The 18,556-nt window shown below is 38.4% G+C and overlaps 1 protein-coding gene across 4 annotated transcripts in view; it reads left to right on the top strand.

Moving 5' to 3' along the window:
• LOC113605509 (zinc finger protein 345) overlaps positions 1 to 14,756 on the top strand; it is a 52,184-nt gene extending 37,428 nt beyond the window's left edge. Inside the window, exons 1-6 of one of the 4 annotated variants that reach the window (XM_027078894.1) lie at positions 4,597 to 4,834; positions 6,563 to 6,619; positions 8,228 to 8,354; positions 8,638 to 8,733; positions 11,999 to 13,270; positions 14,212 to 14,756. In XM_027078894.1, coding sequence (XP_026934695.1) covers positions 6,611 to 6,619; positions 8,228 to 8,354; positions 8,638 to 8,733; positions 11,999 to 13,270; positions 14,212 to 14,222 — 1,515 coding nt within the window. In that variant the 5' untranslated portion in view covers positions 4,597 to 4,834; positions 6,563 to 6,610 and the 3' untranslated portion in view covers positions 14,223 to 14,756. Of the gene's footprint in view, positions 1 to 4,596; positions 4,835 to 6,562; positions 6,620 to 8,227; positions 8,355 to 8,637; positions 8,734 to 11,998 lie in introns of those variants that run through there. The other 3 variants (XM_027078893.1, XM_027078892.1, XM_027078898.1) reach the window with 3 other exon arrangements.
• The last annotated feature ends 3,800 nt before the right edge of the window (positions 14,757 to 18,556 follow it).

Raw genomic sequence — 18,556 nt, 5'->3', positions numbered from 1 at the left:
AATTTTAGAGCCAGAAACAGCCTCACGTTCGGGGGGCTGAGAAGAGAGGAGGCAAAAATCGAGGTAGTAAGATTCCAGTTTCCCCTCAGGAATCCACCTGGGGAGCCCTATGCGGATTCTCGACTTCCACTCTGGTTCCCAAAGAGGGAGGGCATCATTGCTCAGGTCAGTCGCTGAGCTTCGGCTGAGTGTCTACTTTAACTCGTGGGGTGGGGGCCGTGGGGTGGGGCAGGGAGAGTAGAAGATGTTTGGTTCTAACAAATAAGTCTGCGCTCAAAGGAAGGCTTGGTGTCTCAAGATTATTTAACTCTTACCAACTTCTCTGACACAGGTGACCAGAGAACAAGGGAAGAGTAGCTGTTGGACAACTAAGATTTTTATCCAAGGTAAGTTGTTTTTCTCTTTTTTGTCTCTGAATTGCTTTCTGGATTTTCAGGATATATCTTTCTGTCCTCGAAAATCTATAGCAAGAACCCTTTTAGTGATCTGGTTCTTGGGCGTTGCTATTCCAAAGAATAATGGGGATGGGGGGAAGTTAGAGGAATGGACCCAAAGAAGATGTTCCACTCCATTTCTCTTTTTAACCTGAGGTACACATATTCGTGTGCCAAATATTTTAATGCCGCCTGTATACTTAGTCCTTTTCTAAGATTTTTGAAGGAATAGAATAAATCCCACAGAGTGAAATTTGAAGCCTTTCTTTTAGTATTTTCTTCTCAATTTTATTGTTTAAGAGATGATATTGTAAGTATTTAAAAGGTTCAAAAGAGCATTCAGCAAATTCTCCCTCCCAGCTCTGCCGTTAGTCATGGAGTTTTCCCACTTCAGAGGGCAACCAGTGCGACTAGTTTCTTGAGTACTTCCAGGGGGATTCTATGCATATATTAGTACATGACGGGCTTATTCATTTTTAATAGCTGAACTGTATTCCATACTTCTTCCATGTTTAAAAACTGACCCTTACTAACTTTCAGATGGCTATCAGTCTTTTACTATTGTAAACGGTGGTGGGATAAATATAGATGCTCATTTGATGAGTTTATTAGTAGGATGAATGCTACTTTCTGGGCCAACTTACGTGTGGACTTTAAATTTTAATACTTCTTGCTATATTTTCCCTCAGAGAGGCTGTATCGTTACTTTACTAATCACTATTTTTTGATTTTATGTTTTATCCAAGGTACTTTGCTAGTTGTTGGAAAGCTTAAGAAAATTATTAATATGCTATTGTAGAGTTTTCAAACTATGGTGTTGTTACCTTATTTTTTTTGTGTTTGGTAAAATCAATTCACTGAGCCATGATCAGCATTTTTTTAAACTTTTTATTATGAAAAATTCAAACTGTACAAAAATAGACAAAATAGTAATGAACCTCTATGTACCATCCTTTGTTCAGCTTCAATAATGATTAACTCATAGCTAGTCTTGTTTGATCTATACCTCTGCCCACCCCAGAATTATTTTGTAGCAAATGCCAGATGTTGTTGTATTACTTCATCCATAAACATTTCAGTGTGTATGTGAATGATGAGTCTTTTAAAAAACTTAATCACAATACCATTATTTTCTCTCAAACAATATTTCTTTAATATCAGATATCCAGTTAGAGTTTAGACTGCCTCTCCGGGCATATCTTTTTTAAATTTTAAAATTTCTTTGAATCTGGGTCCAAATAAGACCTATGTGTTGCGATTGGTTTATAATGTATTTGTTGAAGAAACTGGGTGATTTGTTCTGTATAGTTTCCCACAGTCTGGTATCATTAACATGTTTTTCTGTATTTCCTATAGATAAAGAGCCTTAGCCTACATGCACCAATTTGAATTTCCTGGATGGGATCAGAAGGAGATCCCAGATTAATTTTAACACTTTATAATCCAAATTTTGGAGAAGGTTTCCTGGGTAGGGAAAGTTCAGGCTCAAATGGACCACATACCAGGTGGACAGTTGCTTCTCCCATTGGACAATCTATGGTTAATGGGTCTGAGGAGAGTATGTGCCTTCAATCTGACCTACAGCCCTTATGAAATGGCAGCAGGATTGAAAATCCATAAAGTTAGAGGGAGACATTATTATTAAAAGACCTCATATGTGATGAGTCTTCATGTGCATGGAGGGTGAGACATGCTCCCTCTAAATATAGGAAATAGTGATAAGGAGGTTTCCTAAAGTTTCTTTGAGATGTGAGTCAGACAGGAGGCCTTAAATTAAGAGAGATTAAGGCTTGAGGCAAGAGAGAGACACATGTAGGTGTCCTTTTGCCACACTGCCATTTATTTATTTTTCACATCTTTATTGGTGTATAAATGCTTTATAATATTGTGTTAGTTTATGGTGTACAACAAAGTGAATCAGCTATATGTATACATATATCCCCATACACACTGCCACTTAAAAAAGGGAGCTGTTTAGGGGCTTCCCTGGTGGCACAGTGGTTGAGAGTCCACCTGCTGATGCAGGGGACACGGGTTCGTGCCCTGGTCTGGGAAGATCCCACATGCCATGGAGCGGCTGGGCCCGTGAGCCATGGCCGCTGAGCCTGCGCATCCGGAGCCTGTGCTCTGCAACGGGAGAGGCCACAACAGTGAGATGCCTGCATACCGCAAAAAAAAAGGGAGCTGTTTAAAGAGACCATTGTGTCTCTTAATTAAGCCAGCTGCCTGGGACCTATTGGGAGATGAAAGTTCCATTGAATGCCTTTCGCAAGAGCCCAACATTGTGTGTTTTGAGAAGTGAAATGTATGCCTTGGTCACTACTAGTAATGTCTTGAACTCCGAAGGGAATAAGGATTGTCCTGGTGAGTCCTTGTGTATGTAGAGACGAGTGACTTTGATTTATATTTGAGTATCTGTAAGGCAAGAGATTCCCAGATTTCTTTACCCTTAAAGGGACAACTCTTAGGCAATGGCCCAAGAGTTTGTAAAAATGTGCAGATGGGACCATTTGTTTGTCAGGACATTTGTGCAGAGATGACTTCCTAAAGTTTGACCACTTGTTCTGATCCTTGGATCCTGTCCTTTATGGAGGACATCCTAGTTAAGGAATGGAAAGCAGCAACATTCCACTTAGCTCCATCACCTATGATGGAGGCAGTGCTATTCATAAAGTCTGTGGGCTCACATTGCTGTTTACTTAGTTAAATCCCAGGAGGATTCCTAGTCAAGGGCTCTGAGGGAGGGGTGACCTCCTCTAGCACCATGGCATCTGGCAAGGGACTAAGGACAGGGAAGACCACTCCCTCCTGTAGGTGGAACATTCCAGAGGGCTCAGGCTTGGCTGAGCCTATGGGATGTACCTGTGCTGAGTTTGTGGGGGTGCTGCCTCCATGATCCAAGGCATAGTAGGCATCTGGGTTCAGAGAGTCCCAGGCTTAGGGTCTTTGAAAGCCTTTATCTCCAAGAGATCTTAGTATATAGCCAGCAGTTGTCACTCTAGTGGTGTATAGCATAGGGCCAAAAGGGGCACTTTCTTGCATCTTAAGCCTGTAGGCACCTGGTGGCCATCAGAGGGGGTTCAGAGGCATGAGAGGAGGTTGCTGCAGCCTCTGCAGAGGAGTCTCTGAGGGCACTAACAGGAGTGACTGCTGATTTTAATTTGAACAGATTCTGGAGCCTTTTATTGGCAGGGTTCCTTTCCAAGGTGGGATGATTTGTAAGTAACGGCATCAGTGAGATTAACTAAAATTTGTAAGTAAGGAATATGTTGCTTCCAGACCCAAATACGACTGAAAGACATTATGGGTGCTGAGAGATTTTACTGTAGTTTCTTGACAGTGTCAGGCATAGAGTTGCCCTGTTTTACCAATACTTTTCAGGAATTTAATGAAGGTGTCAGGGCTTTGCATTATGTGTGAGGCAGTGGCCTATGTCTTTTTTTGTGAGCTCTTTTGTGAATATTTTTATGTCCTTAATGAGCATGTTAAATGAATCTCCTCAGAGGAGGACGTCGTCCATATAATGTCATACCTGTGCTCCTGGAAAAAGGTGGATGCAGTTAAGACTATGTACAATGGCAAGGCTACTGAGGTATCCGTGGGTAGCCTGGCAAAGGTACATTGTGTTAGACCTTGATAAGAGAGGTATTTAGGGTGTGGGTTTAGCAAACTTCCTGTGAAGAGGAATTGAGAGTTTTTAGCCATGACATCAACATTGGGTCAAGACAGCACTTGTGAAATATTTTATCACAGGCTCGTACCTCATGCCACACACAAAAATTTACTCAAACTGCACCATCGACCTAAATGTAAGAGTACAAGCAGCCAAAGGGGGAAAATATACATAAATTGGATTTCCTCAAAATTAAACTTTCAAGCTTCAAGGGACACCACCAAGAAAGTGAAGATACAGCCCACAAAGTGGGACCCGAAATTTGAAAATCACAAGTTCAGGAAGGGAATTGTATTTTGGAATATATGAGGAATTATTACAACTGAAATAAAAAGACAAATAACCAAAATTTTTTTATTCCTTTTTCCTTTTGGCCACGCCACGACACATTCCCCAACCAGGGATCGAACCCATGTCCCCTGCAGTGGAAGCACGGAGTCTGAACCACTTGGACCTCCAGGGAAGTACCACCAAATTTTTTAAATGAACAAAGAATTGGAATATACATTTCTCCAAAGAAAATACACAAATGACAAATAAGCACATAAAGATGTTCAACATCATTGTGGAAATGCAAATCAAAATCATGACATACCACTTCAGACCCACTAGAATGAATTTAATGCAAAAGATGGCGAAGATGTGGAAAAAATGGAACTTTGATATATTGGTGGAACTGTAAGATGATGCAGCTGCTTTGAAAAAGAGTTGGCAGTTCCTCAAAAAGGTAAACATGGAGTTACCATATGATCCAGCAATTCTATTCCTAGGTGTTTATATCTAAGAGAAATGAAACATATGTCCTCACAAAAACATGTACATGAATGTTCTTAGTAGCATTATTCTTAGTAACAATAAGTGAAAACAATGCAAATGTCCATCAACTGATGAATGGGAAAAATGTGGTGTATCCATACAATGGAACATTATTTAGCAATATGTATAAAGGCAAAGGTACTAATCTATGCTGCAGCATATGCTAACCTTGAAACATTATGCTATGTGAGAGAAGCCCATCACAAAGACCACATATTGTATGATTACATTTATATGAAATGACTAGAATAAGCATATGTGTAGATACAAAGAGTGGATTAGCAGTTGCCAGGGTCTGAGGGAACAAGAGTGGGAAGTGACTGCTAAGGGGTATGGGGTTTTGGATAATGAGAATATTCTAAAATTAGATGGTTGTGCATCTCTGTGAGTATACTAAAAACCACTCAGTTGTATTTTTAAAAGGATGAATTTATGGAATGTTGAGTTATATGTCAGTGAAGCTGTTACGAAAAGAAAGAAGTATAAGGAAGATTCTATAGCCAGTGGGGGCAGAGAGTGGTTAAATTCACAGACCTGTTTGCTGATCACGTAAGTGTTAATTGTATAAAGAATCTAGCGCATAGTATGTGCTCTATGGAAATTATTTGTTGTACAGCCACTTTCTCAAGTCATCCCCAGCCTTACATTTAGAGGCAGAATGATGTTCAGCAGGATAACAAGGGAGTGCTGCCTCCAGAATTCCTGAGTTCAGCTGAGGCCATGATTGGATGCAGCAGGCAGCCTTCTTCTTATTTTGTTTTTAATTTTTTGGCAACGCCACGTGGCATGCGGGATCTTAGTTCCCCAACCAGGGATTGAACCTGCGCCCCTTGCAGTGGAAGCGAGGAGTCTTAACCACTGGACCGCCAGGGAAGTCCCCCTTAAAGGATGTTTTGGGGAATTCCCTGGCGGTCCAGTGGTTAGGACTCTGTGCTTTCACTGCCGAGGGCCCAGGTTCAGTCCCTGGTTGGGGAACTAAGATACCACAAGCCATGCAGCCAAAAAATAAATTAATTAAATAAAACTTTAAAAAATTAATTAAAAACAAAAAGAATGCTTTGGATTTGTTCCTTGGTTACTTGATGAGTCTAGTGTGACTTCGTGTGGCCTGGATGAAGCCTACAATTTGTTCTCAAAATGCTTCTTGCACCTTGGAATGTGAGAACGAGCCAGGGAGGCACCCTGAGCTATTTATATTTAGTGTGTTGAGTCTGGGGGAAAAAGGCAGATCTTAGTTGTGGGAAGTGTTTGTTCCAAGATTTGGCCTACATGGATACAGAGCACTTCTAGGCCTGAGGGCCCCATCAATGTCCTTGAAGCAGGTATGACTTGGATACATTTTGGATCAGAGGCCCCTAGTCTGAAAATATTAACCACTCAGGACAGGTCAGAGAACCCTACGTACATCATAGGAATTGGGTACTGCTTTAGCATAAATTAATTCTTCTGTATCTATGTTTTTTTGGGATTGGGGAAGGGATTTGATTGTTTGTATTTCTGCAAATCTCAGTATATATGTTGGGGCATGGAAGGGACCAGGTGCCATGAAAAGGGAAGGAAATATTTATCTTAACTTAGTCATTTAGAAGGAAGCCTATTCTCATAGTTTCCTTTTTCTTTCCTGACTCTGTATTCTCAGGACTCAGCACTTCTCCAGAGGAGGACTAATAATTTTCCCTTCTAAGCCATGCCCCATGTGAGTTGGTGTTTTTTCTTCTCCTCATCAAATAGTCATTGCTTTCTAGGATATGAATGCTCAATATTCTTATCTCCAGATTTTCTGCCTCACTAAGCCCCACCCCTCTCTTCTCTAGCCATATTTAGGGATCCATTCTGCAAATCAGGAAATGTATTAAGGAAAGAGTAGAACCTCTTATGTCAGAATGTGGTTTAATGAGATGGGACTACACATGCAAAATTCATTCTTTCTCACTGACTTCCATTTTCTGGTTGATGAGGATAGAAAATTGCTGTTTATCTCAGAATGTGGTGAAATCTTTGGTCTGTGAGGCTTTTAAGATTGGAAATGTGATCAAATGTAGGATTGAGAACAGAGAGAGAGCATGTCATGTCAGTGAGTACCTCAGAGGCGAATACCAGTGACAAGGTCCATTTCAAATTTGAATAGAATGTGTAAGTCAGGGGCCACATCTGTGTGAGTTTAGCTCATCTTTCATTGGTTTTCTGTTGCTCAGAATAAGCAAAGTGTACAGTGAGCAATGATGAGTGGTAAAATGATCATCCAGAGGGTTAGATATTTGCGAATTTTAGAAACAGAGCTGATGTTAGAGAAGGAAAACAAACTAAATACTGGAAAATAAGAAAATGATTACAGGGAATTCCCTGGTGGTCCAGTGGTTAGGACTCTGTGCTTTCACTGCCAAGGGCTGGGGTTCAATCCCTGGTGGGGGCACTAAGATCCCACAAGCTGCGCTGTGCAGCAAAAGAAAAAAGAAAAAGATTATAATTATAATATGGAATATTATATACCTTATAAAAATGATGTCTATGAAAGGATTTGCCAGGACAAGGAAGAATATTATTGCTAAGTTATTCTGAGACTTGAGTTGGAAATAAATTCTTAAATTATATAGAAATCTTATTTTCTAAAATAAACATTTTTTTTTTTTTTTGTGGTACGCGGGCCTCTCACTGCTGTGGCCTCTCCCATTGTGGAGCACAGGCTCCGGACGCGCAGGCTCAGCGGCCATGGCTTACGGGCCCAGCTGCTCCGCGGCATGTGGGATCTTCCCGGACCAGGGCACGAACTCGCGTCCCCTGCATCGGCAGGCAGACTCCCAACCACTGCGCCACCAGGGAAGCCCTAAGATAAACATTTTAAAAGATATTTGGAATGGGCCCATCAGTTTTGTTTTTTTCTCTTTTTTCTCCCTCCCTTCCTCCTCCCATCCTCTCTTTCTTCCCTCCCTTCCTTCCTTCCTTTTTCTTATTTTCAATTCTTTAAAGGGAAGAGGGGAGGAAGGAATTTGCAACTTATTTGAGAATTTGCATATGTTATGTGCTTGCACACAGTATTTCATTTAATCAGAGAACTCCACTTACCTGGCTTTTGTTCATTCTTGTAACTGTTCACAAGAAGCTATGACAGAGTAATAGGAATGTTTAGAAACTATTTAGGTGCTCTGCATTTATCACACTCTCTTCCTTTCTGTTACTTAGACATATTGCAAGCTTCCAGCTTCAACATATTTCTGTTTTGGCCACTTTATGTAATACTTTTCTTCTCTCATTACTTCTAAAAAATATTTCTTTATTTACCATTAACCGTGGGTTGTCATTTCAGAGTTTGGTGTCATTCAAGGATGTGGCCATAGACTTCTCACAGGAAGAGTGGGAGTGCCTGGACTTGCAACAGAAGGATTTGTACAGAGACGTGATGTTGGAGAACTACAGCAACCTGGTCTCACTGGGTAATTTTGTCTGTTCCTAATAATTCAGCTTCAGTCTTTGTGAAATTTAGAAAAGTTTCCAAGTGCCTAGCTGAATTTCAGACCCCTAGTCCCAAATAAATTTTTTGTGCTTTATAAACTTTGAAATGGACAGCTCCATTGGGCACTTTTATCTACTCCCTTCTTCAGATATCCTTTCTCTGAATCTTTCTGTAATTGACCTTCTTACTTGATGAACAGTGGACTCAATTTTAATTCTGGACAAACAGAGTGTAACCGTATCTATTTCCATTCTTATAAGCAGGATTTTCCATTTCTAAGCCAGATGTGCTCTCCTTATTGGAGCAAGGGAAGGGCCCTTGGAAGGTTGTACGGGATGTGACAAGAGGTCTGAGCCCAGGTGAGTAAGAGATGATCAGGCAAAGGGAGGCTGTTGTTAAATTCCTTCATAAGTTGGCCACACCTTTGAGTTATTAGCTCCAAAGTTCTCCTCACAGACCCAACCAAGGTCTTTTACTCCTAGGCCTGTAGAGTAAAATCCTGAGCCCTGGAGGACAAAATTGTTTTAGCATCAGTTACCTAAGGAATCCCCTTCTTTGCTCCATTTACCACTTCCCTTGTTTTCTTTCATGTTCCCCTGTATTTTCAAACAGGGAATAGCCCTCCTTTTTCGGTGATAACCATTTTAACATTTTATATTTTTGACCCAGTGAAACCTGTATGAGTCTTTATCCAACAAATATTTTTAAATACCCTCTATATTATAAGTATTGAGAATATAACAGTAAACAAGAAAAATTCCGTATCCCCATTGATCTTTCCTAGCAGAAGAAATAGTAACAAATAGAAATATACAAAGAGTGATGAGTGTTATGAAGCAAAACAAAAAGCATAGAGAATCACAAAGTAATGGGGGGAGGTGTTCTTATAGAAAGAGTGGTTAAGGATGGCTCTCTGAGGTGCTCGCATTTGAGGGGAGACATGAATAGAGTAAGCCATGCAAATTCTGGGAGAAGAGCAGGTTTTTGTTTTTTAGGGTTTTTTGTTTGTTTTTTGGCCACCCTGCATGGCTTGTGGGATCTTAGTTCCCCAACCAGAGATCAAACCCAGGCCCTCGGTAGTGAAAGCTCAGAGTCCTAACCACTGGACTGCCAGGGAATTCCCAAGAAGAGCAGTTAAGGCGGAGGGACTAGCAGTTGCAGAGGAACTGAGGTAGCAGTGAGTTTGATCCTTTTGAGGATCAACAGATAAGTGTGGCTAGGGTGAATCAGGGAGAACAGAAATAGAAGAAAATAATGTATCAATATAGACTCATCAGTTTTAACAAATGTACTGCACCAATGCAAGATATTAAGTTATTACTGATCAGGGAACCTGGAGGGGAAGGAAAAGGGAGCATGTGGGAACTCTCTGGACTTAATTCAGTTTTTCTGTAAACCTAAAACTACTCTTAAGAAATAAAGTCTTAATTAAAAAACATAAGATAAACTATAGCATGGGTTCATAGCAATTCAATTCAGATTCTGAATTATAGGCTTTTTATTTAACCCTTTTTAAGATCTTACAGCTGCATCTATTTTCTCCCATGCCAGGAGTCCCAGTTATCAAGGACACTAAGAATGATGCAATTAGAATATCATATAATTACATATTTTATCCCACATTATACAAGAAGCCTCTAAAATAAGAAGATCAACACTACAACTAACAATATGATTACTCAAAACAGTTTGAGATAATTGTTTTCGCAGTTTTTTGTTCCCTTCATAGGGTATATCACAGTCAAATTACTATGTTTGAAAGTTACTTGAAGTAGTTTCCTTGTATGGTTATGCCACCAATTGTAAATATTGGTTCTTTTTTTTTTCTTTCAATTTTTAAGCTGTGCTTTCTTGTAATTTAATTTTGTTTTATAATTATTTAATATATTTATATACCACCAAAGTCAAATGTACAAAACAAGTTATATTCAAAGAAATCTGACCTCTATTCCTGGCTCCTCCACCTGTTCCTTCCCTACCCTGTAACTATGGGGTTTATTCCTCTCCCTTTTTAAAATAAAAGCAAATGTGTATTATACATTTATACTTCCTCTACCTCCTCTCCTTCCTAAGATAAAAAAGAGCATAACTATACATACTTTTGTTGACATTTCTTTTTTTTTTTCTTAATTAATTAATTTATTTTTGGCTGCATTGGGTCTTCGCTGCTGTGTGTGGGCTTTCTCTAGTTGCGGTGAGTGGGGGCTACTCTTCATTGCGGTGTGCGGGCCTCTTATTGCGGTGGCCTCTCTTACTGCTGAGCATGGGCTCTAGGCACACGGGCTTAGTTGCTCCATGGCATGTGGGATCCTCCTGGACCAGGGCTTGAACCCCTGTCCCCTGCATTGGCAGGTGGATTCTTAACCACTGCGCCCCCAGGGAAGCTCAACATTTCTTTTACAATTAATAGTGTATTTCAATCAGCACTTCATATTAATATAAAGAGATATCCCTTTTTAACTGCTTCATAGTACTCCATGATGTGGATATACCATGATTATTTCAACCAGCCACCTACTGATGGACAATTAGGTTATTAATCTTTTTCTGTAACAAATTATGCTTCAGTGAAAACTTTCTGCATCAAAAATTTTGAAATTTGCTGGTACAATTAAAAAATTTTTTTTTATTGCTTTATTTTTTTGTTTGTTTTTTGGCCATGCCACACAGCATGTGGGATCTTGGTTCCCTGACCAGGGATCGAACCTGTGCCCCCTGCAGTGGAAGCGCAGAGTCTTAACCACTGGACCACCAGGGAAGTCCCGCTAGTGCAATTTTGAGATAGAGTTCACATAAGTATAGATATTTATACATATCTATTTTTTCCCAGCTTGTCCTTTTACTTTCCTTAATGTGTTTTTGACATGCTAACCTTTTCTTTTGTTTTTTACTATAACATGGTCATTTTTTAAAATTTTACTTCTTCTACATAGATAATTAATCCAACATCATTTTTTTTTTGGCCCCACCACACGGCATGTGGGATCTTAGTTCCCCGACCAGGGATTGAACCCTGCAGTGGAAGCATGGAGTCTTAACTACTGGATGTGGGAAGTCCCAATGTGGTCATTTTTATCAAGTTGTGATTTGGAAAAATCTCCCCATTCCTAAGTTACACAAGAAGTCACCCAAGTTTTATTCTAGTTATTTCTGTGTTTTCATTTCTCTGAGTAAGGGTATCTGATCCATTTGGAATTTATCCTACTGTAAGCTCTAAGGTACTAATGCAATTTCATCTTTTTTTCTCTATGTTTATCCTTATGTCGTGTTTTTTTTTTGTTTTTGTTTTTTTAAGGGAGAAGGAAGGTTTCATTATTTGCAGCAAGTAAGGAGAGCACTGGGGATCTTTCCCAAAGCAGTGTCTCCTATGTTTATCCTTATGTTTATCACTTTCATTTATTAAAAAAGAGTCCATCTTTTTCCTACTTGTTTTAGCTGCTACTGTTACTGTATGCTAAATTTGCACTTATAATTGTGTCTATTTATGGATTTTTCTTTTCTGTTCCATTGGTTGCACTGACATCTTATGAGTATGATATTCAGTTTGAGTCCACCATTTCTATCTTAGAAGTTTCATTTTTCCAGGAATATGAAAATAGCATTTGTTTACTTGTTATCTTACAGACTGGGAATCCAGGTGTGAAACCAAGAAGCTATCATCAAAAAGAGAAATTTATGAACTAGAATCATCTCAATGGGAGATAGTAGAACAACTTACAAGCCGTAAGTGTGAGTGCAAAAGTTTTCAAGATGATAAGGAATGCAGAGACCAGTTTGAAAGCCATTTAGGAAATAAAGAGGGACTTTTTAGGCAACTAGTAGTCTATGAAGAAATGCCTAATTTTAGTCAAACCACATCCCTTACCTTACAACAGAGAATTCATTCTACTGAGAAATTCTATGAATGTAAAGCGTGCAGAAAATATTTTATCCCTGGCTTTCAACAGACTGAACATCAGAAAAATCATTCTGATGAAAAATTCTATGAATGTAAAGAATGTGGAAAGGCCTTTATTTGGGACTCACAACTTACTTACCATCAGAGAGTTCATGTTGCTAAGAAACCCTATGAATGTAAGGAATGTAGAAAAGCTTTTATCTGTGCCTCGCAACTTATTTGTCATCAAAGAATTCATACTGGAGAGAAACCTTATGAATGTAAAGAGTGTGGGAAGGCCTTTATTCGTAGCTCTCATCTTACTCAACATCAAATAATTCATACTGGTGAAAGACCCTATGAATGTAATGCATGTGGGAAGGCCTTTTTTCGTGGCTCACAACTTACTTACCATCAGAGAGTTCATACTGCAGAGAAACCCTATCAATGTAAGGAATGTGGAAAGGCCTTTATTCGTGGCTCTCAACTTACTGAACATCAGAGAATTCATACTGGTGAGAAACCCTATGAATGTAAGAAATGTGGGAAAGCCTTTAGTTATGGTTCACAGCTTACTCTACATTATAGACTCCATACTGGTGAAAAGCCTTATAAATGTAAAGATTGTGAGATGTCCTTTATTCGTGGCTCACAACTTACTGAACATCAGAGGATCCATACAGGTAAGAAACCACACGAATGTAAACAGTGTGGAAAGGCCTTTAACTATGGCTCACAGCTTATTCGACATCAGAGGATTCATACTGGCGAGAAACCATATGAATGTCAAGAATGTGGGAAATCATTTATTCGTGGCTCACAACTTACTGAACATCAAAAAATTCACACTGGTGAAAAACCCTTTGAATGTAAGGAATGTAGGAAAGCCTTTATTCGTGGCTCACATCTTACTCAGCATCAGAGAATTCATACTGGTGAAAAGCCCTATGAATGTAAAGAATGTGGAAAGGCCTTTATTTATGGCTCACAACTGTCTCAACATCAGAAAATTCATACAGGTGAGAATCCCTATGAATGTAAGCAGTGTGGGAAGATCTTCATTTGTGCCTCACAACTTAATCTACATCAGATTTTTCATACTGGTAGGAAACCATATGAATGTAAGGAATGTGGTAAGACTTTTATTCGTAGCTCACAGCTAACTTACCATCAGAGAGTTCATACTGGTGAGAAGCCCTATGAATGTAATGAATGTGGGAAGGCCTTTATTCGCGGTTCACATCTGACTCAGCATCAGAGAATTCATACTGGTGAGAAACCATACAAATGTAACGAATGTGGAAAGGCCTTTAATCGTGGATCACAACTTACTCAACATCAGAGAATTCATTCTGGCGAGAAGCCTTATAAATGTAATGCATGTGGTAAGGACTTTAGACGTCATTCACACCTTACTCAACATCAGAAACTTCATAATGGAGAAAAACTGTATGAAAAAATTAATTTAGTAAATCCTTTACCTGTTTGTCCATGACATTCACCTTTGGGATATCAGAAAATTCAGATTATGAATGTGAGAATCCTTTTTTACTTAAACTCATAAGTAACTCACCTTCAGAGAATTCACATTTAAGAAAGGCTAGATTAATATAAGTGCAGAATTACTTTCCATCATATTTCAATCCTAGTTAGACATTAGTGAATTCATATGAGAGCTCAACCCTAAAATGTAGGGTTCTCTTGTACAGTATCACCTGAGCTCCACCATTTAGTATGTGGGTGTTCCTTTGCAAAAGTTACTTAACCCCTGTTTGTTTTAGTTTCCATTAATATCACATATTTCATCATAGTGTTCTGCAATTTAAAGAAGTAAATACATATACCGTAAAGCCTTAAAGCAATGTGTGCTACATAGTTAATGCTTAATAAATGTTAACTATTATTGTAAATGTTACTTTTATTTAGTGTTTTAATCATTACTTTTAATCTTACTTTACAGAATTCAAATGAGAAGGAAACTTTACAAATACAGTACATATGGTAAATCTTTCATCACTCTTACTAAGCCTCAGGTAAATCATTTTGGAACAAAACATTCTAATATTATTAATGTGAGGTTATACCTGATTCTGAATCAAAATTCTTACTAAAAGGAAACCCTAAGGGGAAAAAAGTGTTTTGCCCTTACAAATAAAGCTGCTTGTGAACATGTTTGTATAAATTTGTGCGTGAACATAAACTTCCATTTCTCTGGTCTAAAGTTTAAGAGAGTAGTTTCTGGGTTAAATAGTAAATGAACGTTTCTCTTATAAGAAATGGACAAATCATTTTCCAAAGTGGCTTTTCCATTTTATATTCACACCAGGAACATGAGTGACAGTTTCTCTGTATCTCTACCAGCATTTGGTTTTTTCACCATTTTTTAATCTTAGCCATTCTGATAGGTGTGTAATGATATCTCTTTGTGGTTATAATTTCCATTTCCCTAGGGGCTAATGATGGTGTGCTTATTTGCCATCCCTGTATCCATTGTGGTGAAATGACTGCTTCATTTTTGAATTGTATCTTTTTTTTTAACTGTTGGATTGTGAGAGAGTGCTTTCTTTATTCTAGACAATACTAGTCCTTTGTTTGATATGTAGTTTGCAAAAATTTTCCCCAGTGCGTAGCTTTTCATCCTTTTAGCAGTGTTTTTTGAAAAGCAAAACTTTTTAATTTTGATAAGGTCTAGCTTATTACTTTTTCCTTTTACGGATTTAGCTTTTGGTGTTAAGTCTAAGGACTTGGGCTTCCCTGGTGGCGCAGTGGTTGGGAGTCCGCCTGCTGATGCAGGCAACATGGGTTCGTGCCCTGGTCCGGGAAGATCCCACATGCCGCGGAGTGGCTGGGCCCGTGAGCCATGGCGGCTGAGCCTGCACGTCCGGAGCCTGTGCTCCACAGTGGGAGAGGCCACAACAGTGAGAGGCCCGCGTACGGTAAAAAACAGAAAACAAAAAAAACATATATATATATATATATATATATATATATATATATATATATGGACTCCTTTTCTAGCTCCAGATCCCAAAGATATTCTCCTACATTTTTGCCTGAAGTTTTCATGGTTTTATGTTTTGCATTTAAGTCTGTGATCCATTTTGAGTTAATATTTGCATACATTATAAACTTTAGCTTCATGTTATTTCTTTGTTTTTATTGCCTTATGGGTGTCCAGTTGTTCTAGTACCATTTGTTGAAAAGACTACCTTCAATAAATTGATTTTGTGCCTTTATATTTGTGTATGTCTATTTCTGTATTTTCTCTGCACACGTCTGAGTGTGCCTATCCCTCTGCCAGTACCACCCTGTCTTGGTTACTGTCACTCTATAGGATTTCTTAATATTGGGTAGAGTGATTCCTCCCACTTTACCTTTTTAAAATTGACTTAACTATTCTAGATCTTTTGCCATTTCATATAAATTCTAGAATAAAGTAACCTATATCTACAAAAAAAAGAGTTTGCTGAGTTGTAATAGAATTTCAATTTGGGGATAATTGACATCTTTACGCTCTGAGTCTTCCAATCCATGAACATGATATGTATCTTCATTTTTAGGTCTTTATTATGGGTTTAATTGTGTTCCCCAAAATATTCAAGTCCTAACTCTCAGTACCTGTGAATGTGACCTTATTTGGAAATACAGACTTTGCAGATGTAATCAAATTAAGGTGAGGTCATATTGGATTAGAGTAAGCACTACTCTAATGACTAGTATCCTTAAAAGAAGAGGGAAATATGGACACAGACACATAAGGAAAGCCATGTGAAATCAGAGGCAAGGTTGGAATGATGCATCTACAAGCCAAGGAACACTAAGGCTTATTAATAACTACCAGAAACCGGAAAGGGCAAGAAAGAATCATCCCCTAGCACCTTTAGAGAAAGCATGGCCCTGCCAGTACCTTGATTTTGGACTTCTAGCCCCCAGAACTGTAAGAAAATTAAGTTGTTGTTTTAAACTAAGTTTGTGGTAATTTGTTATGGCAGCCCTAGAAAACTAATATAGTCTTTGATTTCTCTTATTAGGATTTGTAATTTTTGGCATACAGATCACATACATGATTTATAAGTGTATATCTAAGTGTTTCATTTTCTTTGGAAAAGTTGTAAATGGTGTGTTTTTCCTTTTAGCTATTAATCACTAGTATACACAAATTATGTACATATACATATATACAAATCAATATACAAATTATATAATTGGTGAGTTCTACAGCAAAGCCATAGACTAATATCAATATAATTTGTATATGGGTTACAAATAACTTGTATATTGATCTTGTAATCTATTATCTTGCTGCAGAACTCACTAATTAGTTCTGGAAGTTTTTGTTTTGTACATTCCTTGGGATTTTCTACATAGATAATCATGTCAGCTATAAACAGGGACAGTTTTTTTTCTTCTAGTCTGTCTTTTGTTTTTCTTCCCTTATGGTGACTATTACTTCCAGTGTTATGTTGAGTAAGAGTGGTACAAGCATATATCCTTGCCTTGTTTCTGATCTTAGGGGGAAACTCTCAGTCTTTCACTATTAAGTATTATGTTAGCTATAGGTTTTGTGTAGGTGCTCTTTTTTATTTTTTTTATCTTTTTTATTTAACATCTTTATTGGAGTGTAATTGCTTTACAATGTTGTGTTAGTTTCTGCTGTGTAACATAGTGAATCAGCTATATGCATATGTATATCCCCACATCCCCTCCCACTTGCGTCTCCCTCCCACCCTCCTTATCCCACCCCTCTAGGTGGTCACAAAGCACCGAGCAGATTTCCCTGTGCCATGCAGCTACTTCCCACTACCTATTTTATGTTTGGTAGTGTATATATGTCAATGCTATTCTCTCACCTCGTCCCAGCTTACCCTTCCCCCTCCCTGTGTCCTCAAGTCCATTATCTACATCTGTGCCTTTATTCCTGTCCTGCCCCTAGGTTCATGAGAACCTTTTTTCCTTGTTTTTAGATTCCATATATATGTGTCAGCATACAGTATTTTTTTTTCTCTTTCTGACTTACTTCACTCTGTATGACAGTCTCTAGGTCCATCCACCTCACTACAAATAACTCAATTTCGTTTCTTTTTATGGATGACTAATATTCCATTGTATGTATGTGCCACATCTTCTTTATCCATTCATCTGTCGATGGACGCTTAGGTTTCTTCCATGTCCTGGCTATTGTAAATAGTGCTGCAATGAACATTGTGGTACATTGTCTCTTTTTGAATTATGGTTTTCTCAGGGTATATGCCCAGTAGTGGGATTGCTGTGTCATATGGTCATTCTATTTTTAGTTTTTTAAGGAACCTCCATACTGTTCTCCATAGTGGCTGTATCAATTTACATTCCCACCAACAGTGCAAGAGGGTTCCTTTTCTCCACACTCTCTCCAGCATTTATTATTTGTAGATTTTGTGATGATGGCCATTCTGACCAGTGTGAGGTGACATCTCATGGCAGTTTTGACTTGCTCTTCTCTAATAATGACGTGCATTTTTTCATGTGTTTGTCAGCAATCTATATCTTCTTTGGAGAAATGTCTATTTAGGTCTTCTGCCCATTTTTGGACTGCATTGTTTGTTTTTTTCATACTGAGCTGCATAACCTGCTTCTATATTTTGGAGGTTAATCCTTTGACAGTTGCTTCATTTGCAAATAGTTTTTCCCATTCTGAGGGTTGTCTTTTCATCTTGTTTATGGTTTCCTTTGCTGTGCAAAATCTTTTGAATTTAATTAGGTCACATTTGTTTATTTTTTGTTTTTATTTTCATTACTCTAGGAGGTGGGTCAAAAAAGATCTTGCTGCAATTTATGTCATAGAGTGTTCTGCCTATATTTTCCTCTAAGAGTTTAATAGTGTCTGGCCTTACATTTAGACCTTTAATCCATTTTGAGTTTATTTTTGTTTATGGTGTTAGAGAGTGTTCTAATTTCATTCTTTTACATGTAGCTGTCCAGTTTTACCAGCACCACTTATTGAAGAGTATGTCTTTGCTCCATTGTATATTCTGGCCTCCTTTGTCATAGATTAGGTGACCGTAGATGCATGGGTTTATCTCTGGGCTTTCTATCCTGTTCCATTGATCTATATTTCTGTTTTTGTGCCAGTAACATACTGACTTGACTACTGTAGCTATGTAGTATAGTCTGAAGTCTGGGAGCCTGATTCCTCCAGCTCCATTATTTTTCTCAAGATTGTTCTGGCTATTCGGAGTCTCTTGTGTTTTCATACAAATTGAGCAATTTTTTGTTCTAGTTCTTTGAAAAATGCCATTAGTAGTTTGAAAGGGATTACATTGAATCTG

Source organism: Aethalodelphis obliquidens, unplaced genomic scaffold (genome assembly GCF_003676395.1).
Source record: "Aethalodelphis obliquidens isolate GAN/ISIS:26980383/991018 unplaced genomic scaffold, ASM367639v1 scaffold43, whole genome shotgun sequence".
Classification (NCBI taxonomy): Eukaryota; Metazoa; Chordata; class Mammalia; order Artiodactyla; family Delphinidae; genus Aethalodelphis; species Aethalodelphis obliquidens.
Note: the sequence above shows the minus strand (reverse complement) of the source record. Positions and strands in the feature narration are given on the sequence as shown.